We start from the raw sequence: 13,565 nt of genomic DNA, 5'->3' as shown, positions 1-13,565 counted from the left end.
ACTATGAATACAAACATGGTGGGTGAGAACACAGATGACGCGACACAGACTGCATGAAACACAGAGACTAAATACACATAAGGGATGATCAGGGGAAGTGGCCACACATGGGAGCACAGCTGACACACATGAACCTAAAGGCAGGACAGGAGAAGTGAAACTAAATATACTGACATTGAATACAGACTTTCAAAGTAAAACAGGAAACATGGAGATTAGACATGACATGAACTAAACATAACCACGCAGACATGACGCATGAACCAGGGAGACTGAGTACAGGGGGAGATGACATAAACAACTAAGAAACAAAGGACTAAACAGCAATCTCAAAATAAACTAGATGAACTAATCTAGGGCACAAATGAATACAAAAGATACATAAAACTCAAACACTGGGTCGCTCGACCCAGGACCATGACAGATGTTGTTTGCACAATGGACAGATTGCCAGTCTATCAGAGAAAAACATACAGACAATAAACAGGGAAACCAACTCATGTACAAAAAGACACAAAAATGCTCTCCTTAGCACCAAAAAATCAGATTTAGATTGATTTGAAATATCTGACATTTTGGCCTAAAGTCCTAAATCAACAACTTTTATTCTTTGGGTATTTACAATATGCTATTAGTAACCAGCATTGCCGTTTTGGTCTGGTGGGATTGAAGAATAATTGATAAGGCCATCTCAAGAACTGCAGCTGGAAAGTAGGTATCGGCTAAATCTGGTACAACAAATCTCTTCTTTTCAGACATTAATGTTTTTTGTACATAGTCACAGACAAATAAATAAAACATCAATACAAAATACAGGGATCATCAACCATTTATCAAAACAAATGCAAATCTCTGTGGCATTCTGGACATCAACTTCTAGGCTAAACCCAGAAGCTCCTTGTAATTCATGTATATGCTGCTTCTGATCACCCTGCACAATCATCATCATAAAATCTGACGTGTCAAAGTGTATGAAGCATAAAAAGTGAATGTTTACATCAGCCAAAACTTTTGGCTGGGACTTCATTTGTTATTTGAACAGAACACTATAAAAGTGTCAAAGGTCCAGTAGATTTACTTTATAGTTATGAGTAAATCTTCCTAATCATAAAACTGTTTTATGTCAGAAACAGTAACTGCAATAGATTTCTAAGTTGCAAAAAATCCAAATGGTCATAGCGTATATGTTTTGTGAGACCAGTTTCCTCCGAAGTTTTAGTGAAGTCCAGTGTAAAGTTGTGTAAAGTTGTAAGCCAGACCATCTCCAAATGTAGGCTGGCTGATCCCTCCTATCCCAATAAATGGGTGTGAGTATAGCTGTATACCTGCCATTAACACTGGAGCATGACCAATAAAAAGCTAGAGTGCACGTGAATCATTTAGAGCACATTGGTAAATAGTTTACCAATGTTAGTTCACCGTGTAGTCTATGATTCAGTGGGTGATTATATCAAAGTGAATGTCTATTGTGAGGTGAGCTCCCATTTGCACCTGCATCCTATACTCAGACCCACTCCATGTGTTTTCCAAAACACTAGTTATATCCTTAGACTTTCTGCATATGTGGTGTTTATGAAACATAAATTGCATATATTGTATATTTTATCGTTTTATGTTAGCTGGTATGTGATTATTTTAGACTTCATATCTCTGACACTGCAGAAATTATCTTATCATTACTTATTTTATCTTGATGTCTGTTGCAGTTCTAATAGACACAACTTTCAGTTTTCAGTGTCGACTTGCAATCTACTAGTTGTGGTTGCCGATTACACTGAAAGTGTAATCGGCAACCACATGGAACATTCAAGCCTGATCCTCTCTAAAATGTATCAGTAGGTGTTTTTAATAATTTTCAATAGCTTGCTCTGCATTTTCTTCCCTGTAGCCTACATTGGGCTAGTACGTACTGTGGAGAAGGGCATTTTTAAAAACTGCATTAATGTCTATTTTCCGTAGATGCCCTTTTTGTTCAGTCTGTTTCCTATTGTTAAATACACTGATCTTAACTGAGTGAATTGTGGCCTGCAGTTCTTTACATTTTTTTTGGGGGGGGGGGGGGGGGGGGGGGGTTCTCTTGTGACCTCCTGGATGAGTCGTCAATGTGGTTTTGGAGTAATTTAGGTACACTGGCCAATTCAGACCTGCTGGAGGACCTGGTGAGCATTTATGTTTTGATGCATGCTCAATCATCCAGATATCATCCAGAAATCTCAGAAAGTTTATTCTGTTCATCTGGACGTAGCATTTTTGGATCTACTAAATAATTTTTAAAGAATTCTAGAGGATTATGTTTTTAACTCAGTATGGATACCTGTCTTCAGTGACATTAGAGTGTAACACTGGATACAAAATGAATGGAACCACTATTTTGATGTGTGAGGTAAATGGTCAGTGGTCACCTTGGCTTCTTACGTGTATACCTAAGTCATAAGTTAAAATAATTATTTGCATGTACTGAACTGATTCGAATCGTGATCTCTTTCCTTGAAGTGCAACTTCACCTCCAATTCTTAGCCTAACTCCTCCTGCTGCATATTTCTGAATGCTAAAAAGCAGCTGTAGGAAGACTAAGGGTTCCTGGCCAGCACAAAGATGAATGGAGAGTAATGCTGAATGTCATTTTACCTCTACTCCGAGGTTTCTTTTGAAGTAGATGATTTTTCCATTGCAATATTTCGTCATATGCTAGAAAAACATGTTGGTTGCAAGTTGTAATAATTCAAGCTTTTGACTAACTGCTCAAAGCTGGAGCTCGCAGGCTTGTGCTTCCTTTCTGTCTGTCATTTATTTAATTCATGGACCATGGAAGCTAATTCTTAAATTCTTGCTTTATTTGTTTAATTGTATCATTATATTTCAATAATGTAAAGAAATTATTCAATTATTTACCACACACTGAAAAAAGGAGATGATTATCTTTACCCTATAACCACAGATAAACACTCAAATTTTTTAACACTCCCATTTCTAAATCAATAACATAAGTAAATTTGATATTATGCATGTTTCTGTTGGTGCCTCTCGCCCTAAGACAGCTGTGATCGGCTCCTGCCTTTCTTTGGTCTTTCTCACATTGAGCTGCAGATGATTCTGCTGGCACCACATGACAAAGGAGTCAACCACAGCTCGGTATCTGGCTTCATCATCCCCAGGGATGCATCCAACCGCCACAGAGACATCAGAAAACTTCTGAAGATGGCGGTCTCTGTGTAGGGGCTGAGGTCTGTGGTGCAGATGGTGAAGAGGAAAGAGTTAGAGGATGGTACCTGTGTTGCTGATCACCTTGACAATATTGAAGATGCACATATTTGGGTCTACCTAATAAACAATCCAGGACACAAGATTCTGGAGTCCCACACAAATCCCACACAAGTTGTGTGGCACAGGCTTTGAGGACATGGAGAGTCACCCTGTCTAGTCCAGCAGACTTGCCTGAGAACATCTTCTGACTTGTCTCTGAATCTGGTCATGAGTGAAAGTAACAGTTTGGGGAGGGGTTTCAATACTTTACCAGGAGGCTGTGTTGCAATGTGGAGAGAGAGTGGCTTGGCTGTGGATTGCAGGCTGACTACAGGTAAGTCATTAGGGGGGTGAACATTTGTTGCAATCTCAAATCTGTTGAAAAACACGTTCAGCTTATTTGCTCTGTCCACACCACCCCCAGCTCACCTGCTGGAGGATGACCTGAATCCAGCAACTGTCCTCATGCCACTCCACGCCTCTATCATGCTGTTCTGCTGGAGTTTCCGCTCCAGCTTTCTCCTGTAATTGTCCTTAGCCTTCCTGATCTTTCCCTTCAATAACACCTGAACCATTCACACCTCCTCTCTATTGGTAAGATGAGATCAAGTCTGATCACATAAGACCTTGTATGTGAGGAGAGGTATTTTAAATTTAATTCTGGATGTAACAGGGAACCAATGAAGATAAGCCAATATAGGAGGAATATGCTCTAATATTCCCTGTCAGTATTCTCTTAATGTGTAAAAACTTTATAAAGTTATAGAGTAAATCTGTAAAAAGGAATATAGACACAATTGATTAAGGTTGTTATCATTTAAGACTGTTCAACCAACATGTATCTGTATCAGAATTAAAACCCCGTGTTAATCAAAGAGGAAATCATGTGGTTACAGTTGCTCCAAACTCTAAGAACAGTAATTAACTATCCATCCATCCATTCGCTTCCGCTTAATTAATTAACTAAACAAAGTGAAATAATACAGCGTATTACAAAGTTACAAAATATAACAAAATGCCTCTTATAAATACAAACAGCTCTGATGATAAATATCCCAGCTAAAACTGACGTGCCTCTCTAATTGTATTGACATTTTAATTTTCTCCATAGAGGATTTGCTATTAAAGGTGTGCAATTTCTACAATGTGTACGTGTATTTAATATGTTTTTAATTCCAACTTTCCCTTTATAGTCTCAGTTGGACCAGTCTCCTGGTTAATGGTAGATAAAGTCATTTTGGATAACTGCATTGATAGTTTCCTTGAGGTTGAATATGTACCACTACAATACACTCATTTTATGTGAATCTACACAAACTTAAGAGCTTTGTTTCTTTCGTGTATTTCATTACTATGTTATAAAGTTTGCAAACCGTGGTCTAAAGTCTGAAACTTTTGGCTGAAGAAAAAGCATGTCACTGTTTGACCGCGCTTCCGAGAAGGGGACGCAACCCACATTAAAACAAACAGAAACCCCAAATAAGCTTTCAGGACAGAACTGGTAGCGGCCACCACTGCGATTCAGACGTAAGGTATGGTATTGTCTGTTTTAACTGTCACTACTATTTATTATTATTATTATTGTTATCATTATTATTATTATTTATGGTTGTTTTTTTGTTTGTTTTTACCACCCATGGTATCTTTGGATCAAGGATACGTGACCTGCGAGAATTCCCAGACATTTTCCGTACCTAATTGCCATTTAGTTCAACATATATGTTGAACGTGCCATCGTGGCCTTCAAGTTATAAAATGTGGAAAGACTTTGGGTTTGTTTTCGGCTGTGACAAAAGGGGAAAAAAGGAAGCGAGTATTTTCTGATATTTCATATTTAAAACCTAAACTTGGTTACTGTTAAGGTTTTGGTTTAGCGAACTATATAAACTTGACCGAATGTTTGCACCTCCCACCTGTCTGTTAATTAATTTGTTAGCAGTGACAGATCTTCTTGAATGGAGAACCTTTGTTAGTACCAGCCATCATGACAGAGTAATATCTCTAATTATCTTTCTTGTGTTTGCCTTTGTTTTGTACCAGAAAGGACTCTTGGTTTTAGTTAAACCTGTCAGATCCTGTCATGGCTATTACTGCAGTCCTTCTGCTGAGCAGTCTTGGCTTTTTGGCAATTACTGCTCAAGGTGAGTGGATTAGCTTGAGAAACACAGCATGGTGTTTCGTCTTAAAATTCTGTTCTCTTTTTTGTCTGTATCTTTTTTCTTTCTCTCTTTCTTTTCCCAAGTACAGCTCAAAACTGTCCCAGACCTCCTAAAGGAGAAAATATGGATTTAAAGGGCAATGACATTCTTCTAACTAGTTTCCCAGATGGGACCACAGTTACTTTTGCCTGTAATATTGGATATGAGTCTGCAGGAGGGTCCCCACGTATTACTTGTACTGCTGGAAGTTGGAGCCCTCTGGGGTTGAAATGCCAAAGTAAATATTAACAATTGATTTTAAATTCAAATTCCTTATTGCAGCTGTACTTCACAGCCAGTTTAAGCACATGAGAATGGGTGTCTGGTAGAATTTACTCCCCATCCTGGAAACATTCTTAAAATTGTTGTTTAAAAAAAATCTCGACCTCTAGAAAAATACTCACATGAACATGTTACATAAGCAGTACACTTTCTTTGTGGAATTAATTATACATAATATCATCTAAAATTTTCTAAAGAACCAATTTAATCCTCATCTTTCCTATTTCAGGGAAGAACTGTTTCTCTGTGGAAAACGTTCAAGATGGACAGATTGAATATCGTCCTGGGACTGAATTTGGTGATAAAGCAGTGCTCATTTGTAACATTGGGTTAGTAATACGATGTTAGCTCTAATAAAAAGTGTTAAGATAATTAATTTTTTGATTGAAGTTAGTAGTATCATGTTAAATCACTAAAATGTTGCAATTCCATGTCTTAAAAAAACAAAAACTTGCTGTTCTGTGTCATGTGAAATAAAATTTCTAAACCAACCTTTTCCCCTCGAATCAGGTATATGCCAGTTGGTGGAGGAGAACTCACTTGTGGAAGCCAAGGGTGGACGGGCAGGTTGCCTGTATGTGAAGGTTGGTTGTCTTGTCGTAATACAAGTCACACCCCTGCTTAAAAGCTCACTGCTTGTTTTCATTCTGATAGATTGTTTGTGGAGTTCCGCAGGGGTCAGTATTGGGACCAAAGCTGTTTATCCTCTATATCAATGATATATGCAGAACATCAGATATACTACAGTTTATTCTATTTGCAGATGATACAAATATTTTTTGTGCTGGAGAGAATTTACAGCAGCTTTTGGAAATTGTCACACAAGAAATGATTAAACTGAAAACATGGTTTGATAGAAATAAGCTATCATTAAATTTGGAAAAAAAACTACATTTATGTTATTCGGAAATTGTAAAAAAGATGCAGGAGCAAAATTATTAGTAAACAATGTTGAAATAGAGCAAGTTTCGGATACAAAATTTCTGGGTGTGATAATAGATAACAAAATCTGCTGGAAACCTCACATAAAGCATATACAAGCCAAACTGTCAAGAAGCATCTCCGTACTAAGTAAAGTTAAATATTTTTTGCCTTCCAAATCACTCCGGGTACTTTATTGTTCACTTATATTGCCATATTTGGAATACTGTGTGGAAATTTGGGGAAACACATATAAAACTGCACTTCAACCAATATGTAAAATTCAAAAAAAAGCAATCAGGATGATTAATAAAGCAGGATTTAGAGACCATACTAACATCATGTTTTTGTATTAAAAATACTGAAGTTTATGGATCTTATAAAATATAAAACTGCAAAAATTATGTACAAGGCCAGATACAATATGTTACCAGGAAATATACAGAGGATGTTCTATGACAGAGAAGGAGACTATGAATTGAGGGGGAAATTGAATCTAAGGATTCTTAAAGCACGGTCAAAGGTTAAAACCTTTTGTGTCACTATTTATGGGGTAAAACTGGAATAGTTTTACTATAGATCTACAGCAATGCTCAGGAATTAGTAAGTTCATGAAAATACTTCGAAAACTGATTTTGGAAGAATATGATACCGATAAAGATGATCACCCATTGTATGTATAAAAATATCAAATTATATCCAAATTATATCAATCACGGTAGCCAAGTTTATATAGGTTCTCCTCGTGTATTGTGTGGAGTATGTGATGATGGGAATTAGGTGAATTATGTGGGATCAATAAGATGTTGAGCAGGGGTAGGAATTAATAAGTATGTTCATACTTCTTCCTACTCCTTTTCAGACCAAACATTGTTACATTATGTCAGACGATTTTGTTTTATTTCATTATATTTTTTTGTTTATCTGAACACATACGTGTGTGTGTGTATATCTACATATATATTCGTATCTGTAAATGAAAATATATGTAGTGTGTATATATTGTTTTTTGTTTTATATGTCTGAAACAAATAAAGATACAATACAATACAATACAAAAAAACAATAGATTTGTATTTTTATTTCCCAGTGACACAATGTGAATCACCCCCTGTAGTACAAGATGGCTCTTTCAGTCCAAATAAAGATCTCTATGAATATAATGATGTTATAGATTACACCTGTAAAAAGGATTATACAGTTGTTGGATCGAGACAGTTGCATTGTTCGGATGATGGAACATTCAAGCCTGAGCCTCCAAAATGTATCAGTACCGGTAAGTGTTTTCAATTTCTTTCAAGAACTTGTTCTCTGTTTTTGTCTTTATTTTTTGTCTTTTTCTTTTTTTTTCCATGTACAGCTCAAAACTGTCCCAGACCTCCTAAAGGAGAAAATATGGATTTAAAGGGCAATGACATTCTTCTAACTAGTTTTCCAGATGGGACCACAGTTACTTTTGCCTGTAACACTGGATATAAGTCTGCAGGAGGGTCCCCACGTATTACTTGTACTGCTGGAAGTTGGAGCCCTCTGGGGTTGAAATGCCAAAGTAAATATTAACAATTGATTTTAAATTCAAATTCCTTATAGCAGCTGTGTTTCACAGCCAGTTTAAGCACATGAGAATGGGTGTCTGGTAGAATTTACTCCCCATCCTGGAAACATTCTTAAAATTGTTGTTTAAAAAAAATCTCGACCTCTAGAAAAATACTCACATGAACATGTTACATAAGCAGTACACTTTATTTGTGGAATTAATTATACATAATATCATCTAAAAATTTCTAAAGAACCAATTTAATCCTCATCTTTCCTATTTCAGGGAAGAACTGTTTCTCTGTGGAAGACGTTCAAGATGGACAGATTGAATATCGTCCTGGGACTGAATTTGGTGATAAAGCAGTGCTCATTTGTAACATTGGGTTAGTAATACGATGTTAGCTCTAATAAAAAGTGTTAAGATAATTAATTTTTTGATTGAAGTTAGTAGTATCATGTTAAATCACTAAAATGTTGCAATTCCATGTCTTAAAAAAACAAAAACTTGCTGTTCTGTGTCATGTGAAATAAAATTTCTAAACCAACCTTTTCCCCTCGAATCAGGTATATGCCAGTTGGTGGAGGAGAACTCACTTGTGGAAGCCAAGGGTGGATGGGCAGGTTGCCTGTATGTGAAGGTTGGTTGTCTTGTCGTAATACAAGTCACATACACGTAGACATTGAGGGCTAGCAGGAGGGACCATGCGCTTACCTTCCGCTCTCTGGCAGGTACCTCCATGCCCTCCTGGGTTTTAAATGCACCTTAGAACACACATGCATCAACACTACAATGAGCGGGTGGAGGGAGGTTTGGAGTCTTCTCTCACCCCCATTCTCTGCGACCTGCTGGAGCGGGGGGGGGCTAGGAGGAGGAGTTGGCCGTCCGACTGCGGTCTGGAGTGTGGGGCCTCCCTGCTGCTGCGGAGTCGGGGCGGTCTGCCTCCCCCCAACGCAGGGAAAAGGGTAACACCACCTGGGTCTAGGTGCAGTTCCCCCTCCAGGGGCAAGGGTACCTAGACCCGGTTTGTAGAGTACGCTTGGGGAGTGTGATCGTGTGTACAGCGTCTCTTTATGTCTGTCTCCACATTGGTTGAGTGTGGAGTAAGTGCATGAGAGCATGAGGGTGGGATTGGATGTTTGTATCTGTGTGTGCCTGTATTTCTGTGTCTATATGTCAGGTTGGGTGTCAGGCGCCACCTCTCTGGGGACATCTTAGGCCCTCCAAGGTTTGGAGGCCTATCTCCCCCTACCACCACTTCCCCTGCCAGTGGCGGTCCCCCTCGGACATCGGTGTGTTGGTGGTTCTTTGTGTCCGGGGATGGGCGTCCAGGTACACACCGGCTCACTCCTTGGCGGCCGCTTATCGGGGCCTGGAGCCTGGGGCTCGCTCGGGCCACTTCGGAGGTGGGGTGACCCCGGCCTCTCGGCCTGGGGCTCGGTCACTCAGGCGCAGCTGGCTGCCGGTGGAGCTCACGGGCGCGTCACTGCAACTCCCCCTGGCTTCTGCTCCGCGGCTGCTGAGTGAGCCCTCATCTGGGACTCTCCTCAGCTCTTTCTGGGACAGTGGCGCGGCTGCCCCTCTGTTGGTCTTCCTTGGTCTCTTGTGTTCTGGGGGCCTCTGGATGTCTGGAGTTTTGATCTCCTCCATACCTGCTTCATGCCCTGGAGGACGGGGCTGTGGCCCCCCCACACCCTCTAGCAGATCATTACATGAAGGAACCTTTAAAAAAAAAAAAACAAGCGCGTCCATGCTCACAGGTGTACACACGGGTGATCACACCCACAAACTACACCCTTTTTGGCTCCTACCTCAAAGCACACTGTGTTCTGTTGATCTTATGTGCTGCACAATAATGTTTAATATTTAGTATTTACTGTCATATTCCCATATATCATTGTGATGTTGTTTATTCTATTACTCTTGTTCTCTTCTGCTTGTTTTCTTTTTTCTTTCTCAGCAGGTGACCCAGGTGATTGATATATGCATTTTTTTCTTTTTTTTCTCTGCCCGTTCTGTTGGTTTTTGTCTTTGCCCTTCTCCCCCGTCCCTCTTCTCAGCTGTTTCTCTTTCCCTCTTTCTTTCTCCCCTTCTTTCCCCCAGTCAAGTCTGTCCCGTATTCAGCAAGTGAAAATAAAATAAACAATAAAAGGTGAATCAAATGGACCATTACGGCAAGGCTGGGATGGTCAATTTGGTAAAGTAAGTCCGTTGGGCATCTTTCTTTGCCTTTAGACAACAATTCTGATGGCAAAAGAGCCAAACGGGACAGGCCAAAAAAAAAAAAAAAAAAAAGTAATACAAGTCACACCCCTGATTAAAAGCTCACTGCTTGTTTTCATTCTGATAGATTTGTATTTTTATTTTCCAGTGACACAATGTGAATCACCCCCTGTAGTACAAGATGGCTCTTTCAGTCCAAATAAAGATCTCTATGAATATAATAATGTTATATATTACACCTGTAAAAAGGATTATACAGTTGTTGGATCACGACAGTCGTATTGTTCGGATGATGGAACATTCAAACCTGAGCCTCCAAAATGTATCAGTAAGTGTCTTGAGTTATTTTCAATAACTTATTTTGTTTTTTCTTGTGTAGTATAAATTAGGCTAATACATACTGTGGAAAAGGTCATTTTTGACAACTGCACCAATGCTTACTTTCTTTCCCTGCAGAGGTTGAATGTGAAGATCCAGAGATTTCATTTGGACAGTTGAGTAGCGGTGCTCGACCTCCATATGGATACTTGTCTACAGTCACATTACAGTGTAACGCTGGATACACAATGACTGGATCCGCTACTGTGACGTGTGAGCTAAATGGTCAGTGGTCACCTGGACTTCCTCAGTGTATTCGTAAGTCAAAAATTAAAATAATTATTTGTAAGTGCTGAGCTCAAGCATGATCTCTTTGCTCTAAGTGCAACTTCAACCCCAATTCTGAGCCTAAGTCCTCCTGCTGCATATTTATGAAAAGTGCAAAAAAGGCAGGTAAATGAAGACTACGGGGTCCTGGCCAGTGATTTTCAGCAAAAAGTGGAGAGTATTGCTGAATGGCACTTTACCTCTACTATGAGCATGAATATATGCATGGATCTTGGCAGCTAATATTTTATTTCTTGCATCATTATATTTCAGTAATGTAAAGACACTTATTGAATTACAGCATTAAATTAAAGAACTGACAACAGAAGATTTTTACCATATTTACATAGATCATTACTCAGCGTTTTTTTGAGTGCATGTCCAGTGCTAGCTTTGAATTAAAAACTGTTTTTCTCACTGTAGGGACGACACCAGGAACCATTCTTTTTATTTATAAGCAAACATCAGGTTTGGCTTAAACATTGCTTTCAAAGCAGAAATTATGTGGTCAAAGTTACTCCAAGACTCTAAGTACAGTAACTAACTAAACTAAGTGAAATAATACAGCATATTACAAGGTTATAAAATATAACAAAATTCCTCTAATAAATACAAATAGCTCTAATTCTAATTATCTCAGCATATTACACAAAATATATAGCTAAAACTGACGTGCCTCTCTAAGCATATCTAATCATATCATTTAATTTTCTCTGTAGATGATTTGGTATTAAAGGTGTGCAATTACTACAATGTGTATGTGAATTTAATATGTATTTTTAAATTCCAACTTTGCCTTTATAGCCTCAATTGGACCAGTCTCCTGGTTAATGATAGATAAGGTCATTTTGGATAACTGTATTGATATACAGTTTCCTTTTTGTTTCCCACAAGTTGAATATGAAGAGTCCAAATGATGAATAGAATGAGGATTTTTAACCTCTGAAGATATAGTTGTCGTCAGCAATGTTAAAGTGTGAACCTGGATACATAATCAATGCAAACCTTACCGTGACATAAAAACGTTACTGGTCACCTGGACTTCCTTAATGTATACGCATGTTATGAATTAAAATTGCTTAAGTATATGTAGCTTCACTTCTCAATTGTTGTTAAAATTTGTATTAAATACCTCAGGAGGTTGCTAGCATAATATAGAGATAATTTTGGACAATTCTAGTAATTTCCATTCTGTGAATGTGAAAATCCTGTGATTCGATATGACTGAATAATGGTCTCCTCCTGTCTGTGGTCTTATTTCAGGGAAGATCTGGATAAGTTAAGAAAGGCCCGTGTACCTAGATATACAATATGATATAAAAGGTTTGGCTACGTGGAGTGTCACAAAAGTCATCATATTTTGTTTTAATTTGATTTCACATTGCTGCATGTGAATGATCATATAATGTTCACTTTTATGTTTAGAAAACACTATTTGATAAACAGTTTCCACAAGTTTTTGAACATTTCTTTTTGCTTATAATCACCTGGTTTCATGTTAATATGAAATCACTCTTTTTTAAGTCTCAGTTTTAAACTTCAGGATAAATCCATTAAATAAATTTGAATCTCTGCGTGCTTGCCAAGTAATTGTGAACAGGGGTCATGTGGAGGTCATACAAAAATGACCTGACATGTGAAAGACACATTTAAAGTATTAAGTTAATTTGTAAGGAGGTATTAAGTTAATTTGTAAGTTTAAATGTCCATTTACACTTATGATTAAAGTTTGTATTTAAATACATTTGATTCCAGACAGTTTAGTACGAGTTGCACTTTCTCTTCTGTAGGTTGTTTTAAATGTAAAAACAAATGTAAATAAATAAATAAAATAATCCTCTGAAGTTTTTGTATTTTTTTTTCAAGTGTGGTTGATGTCATTTAAAGGAATGTTTGGAAAAACATTTGGAAAAAGCAGGAATTGTGAATGGTGAATAAACAGACCAAAGTACAGCAGGAAGTTTATTTCCTCACATTGATTCAGTCCGCCCTGTTTTGTAATGCGTCACCCTGTTTGAATGTATTGGGCACTGTAATTTACAACACAAAATGTTTTCACAAGTATGTCACAAGTAGTATGCATGGCTTACAAAAGAGGGCCAAAGATTTTCAAGGACAGTAAAGAACAGCCTGCACTTTCATATTGTCTTAAAGGTGTATGTGTCTTTTTATATACAGGTCTCGTGCTGTGTCCTATTAATACTGCTTTAAGAAGGGAAAACTGCATATTTATGTGAAGTATGGAACAACAGAGTAATAAGGAAGTGTTGGGTTTATGGTGGGTGGGGCTCATAAACTTGTGCGTATTATGTTCAGAAAAGACAGAACAAAAAACAAAAAAACGGTTATAGCATACAAACTAATTTCAGAAATACAGCGGTTTCAACTAATTTAGTTTTTCTTCCTGGTGCTACATTTACTAAGTAAAATGGATGGAAGTACAACAACCCTCATTTGGCTTATTGGTAGCACTACAAGTACTACACTCGTTTTATGTGAATCCACACAAACTTAAG

The 13,565-nt window shown here is 38.0% G+C and overlaps 1 protein-coding gene across 6 annotated transcripts; it reads left to right on the top strand.

Moving 5' to 3' along the window:
* The first annotated feature begins 4,684 nt into the window (after window positions 1–4,684).
* LOC112429769 (complement component receptor 1-like protein) lies at window positions 4,685–12,879 on the top strand. 6 transcript variants are annotated; one of them, XM_076878472.1, is made up of 12 exons: window positions 4,685–4,775; window positions 5,284–5,384; window positions 5,491–5,679; window positions 5,953–6,052; window positions 6,234–6,307; window positions 7,735–7,920; window positions 8,005–8,193; window positions 8,467–8,566; window positions 8,748–8,821; window positions 10,553–10,732; window positions 10,861–11,040; window positions 12,313–12,872. In XM_076878472.1, the coding sequence occupies exons 2-12, from the start codon at window positions 5,324–5,326 to the stop codon at window positions 12,330–12,332; spliced, it is 1,353 nt and encodes a 450-aa protein (XP_076734587.1). In that variant the 5' UTR covers window positions 4,685–4,775; window positions 5,284–5,323; the 3' UTR covers window positions 12,333–12,872. The 6 variants fall into 6 exon arrangements, with proteins under 6 accessions (XP_076734587.1, XP_024662190.2, XP_076734590.1 ...); XM_024806422.2 differs by having other exon boundaries at window positions 10,861–12,877; XM_076878475.1 differs by lacking the exon at window positions 8,005–8,193 and having other exon boundaries at window positions 10,861–12,879.
* The last annotated feature ends 686 nt before the right edge of the window (window positions 12,880–13,565 follow it).

The sequence above is a fragment of the Maylandia zebra genome, linkage group LG20 (genome assembly GCF_041146795.1).
Source record: "Maylandia zebra isolate NMK-2024a linkage group LG20, Mzebra_GT3a, whole genome shotgun sequence".
In the NCBI taxonomy this organism is placed as follows: Eukaryota; Metazoa; Chordata; class Actinopteri; order Cichliformes; family Cichlidae; genus Maylandia; species Maylandia zebra.
The sequence above is the reverse complement of the archived record's forward strand: the minus strand, read 5'-3'. Positions and strand labels throughout refer to the sequence as shown.

What these genes read in the sequence shown, in the direction of transcription:
- LOC112429769 (XM_024806422.2), top strand. Translation starts at nt 5,324, where the DNA reads ATGGCTATTACTGCAGTCCTTCTGCTGAGCAGTCTTGGCTTTTTGGCA. An exon ending in GTGCTCATTTGTAACATTGG is followed by an intron (nt 6,053 to 6,233) that starts GTTAGTAATACG and finishes CCCTCGAATCAG; the next exon opens with GTATATGCCAGTTGGTGGAG. An exon ending in TGAGCCTCCAAAATGTATCA is followed by an intron (nt 10,733 to 10,860) that starts GTAAGTGTCTTG and finishes CTTTCCCTGCAG; the next exon opens with AGGTTGAATGTGAAGATCCA.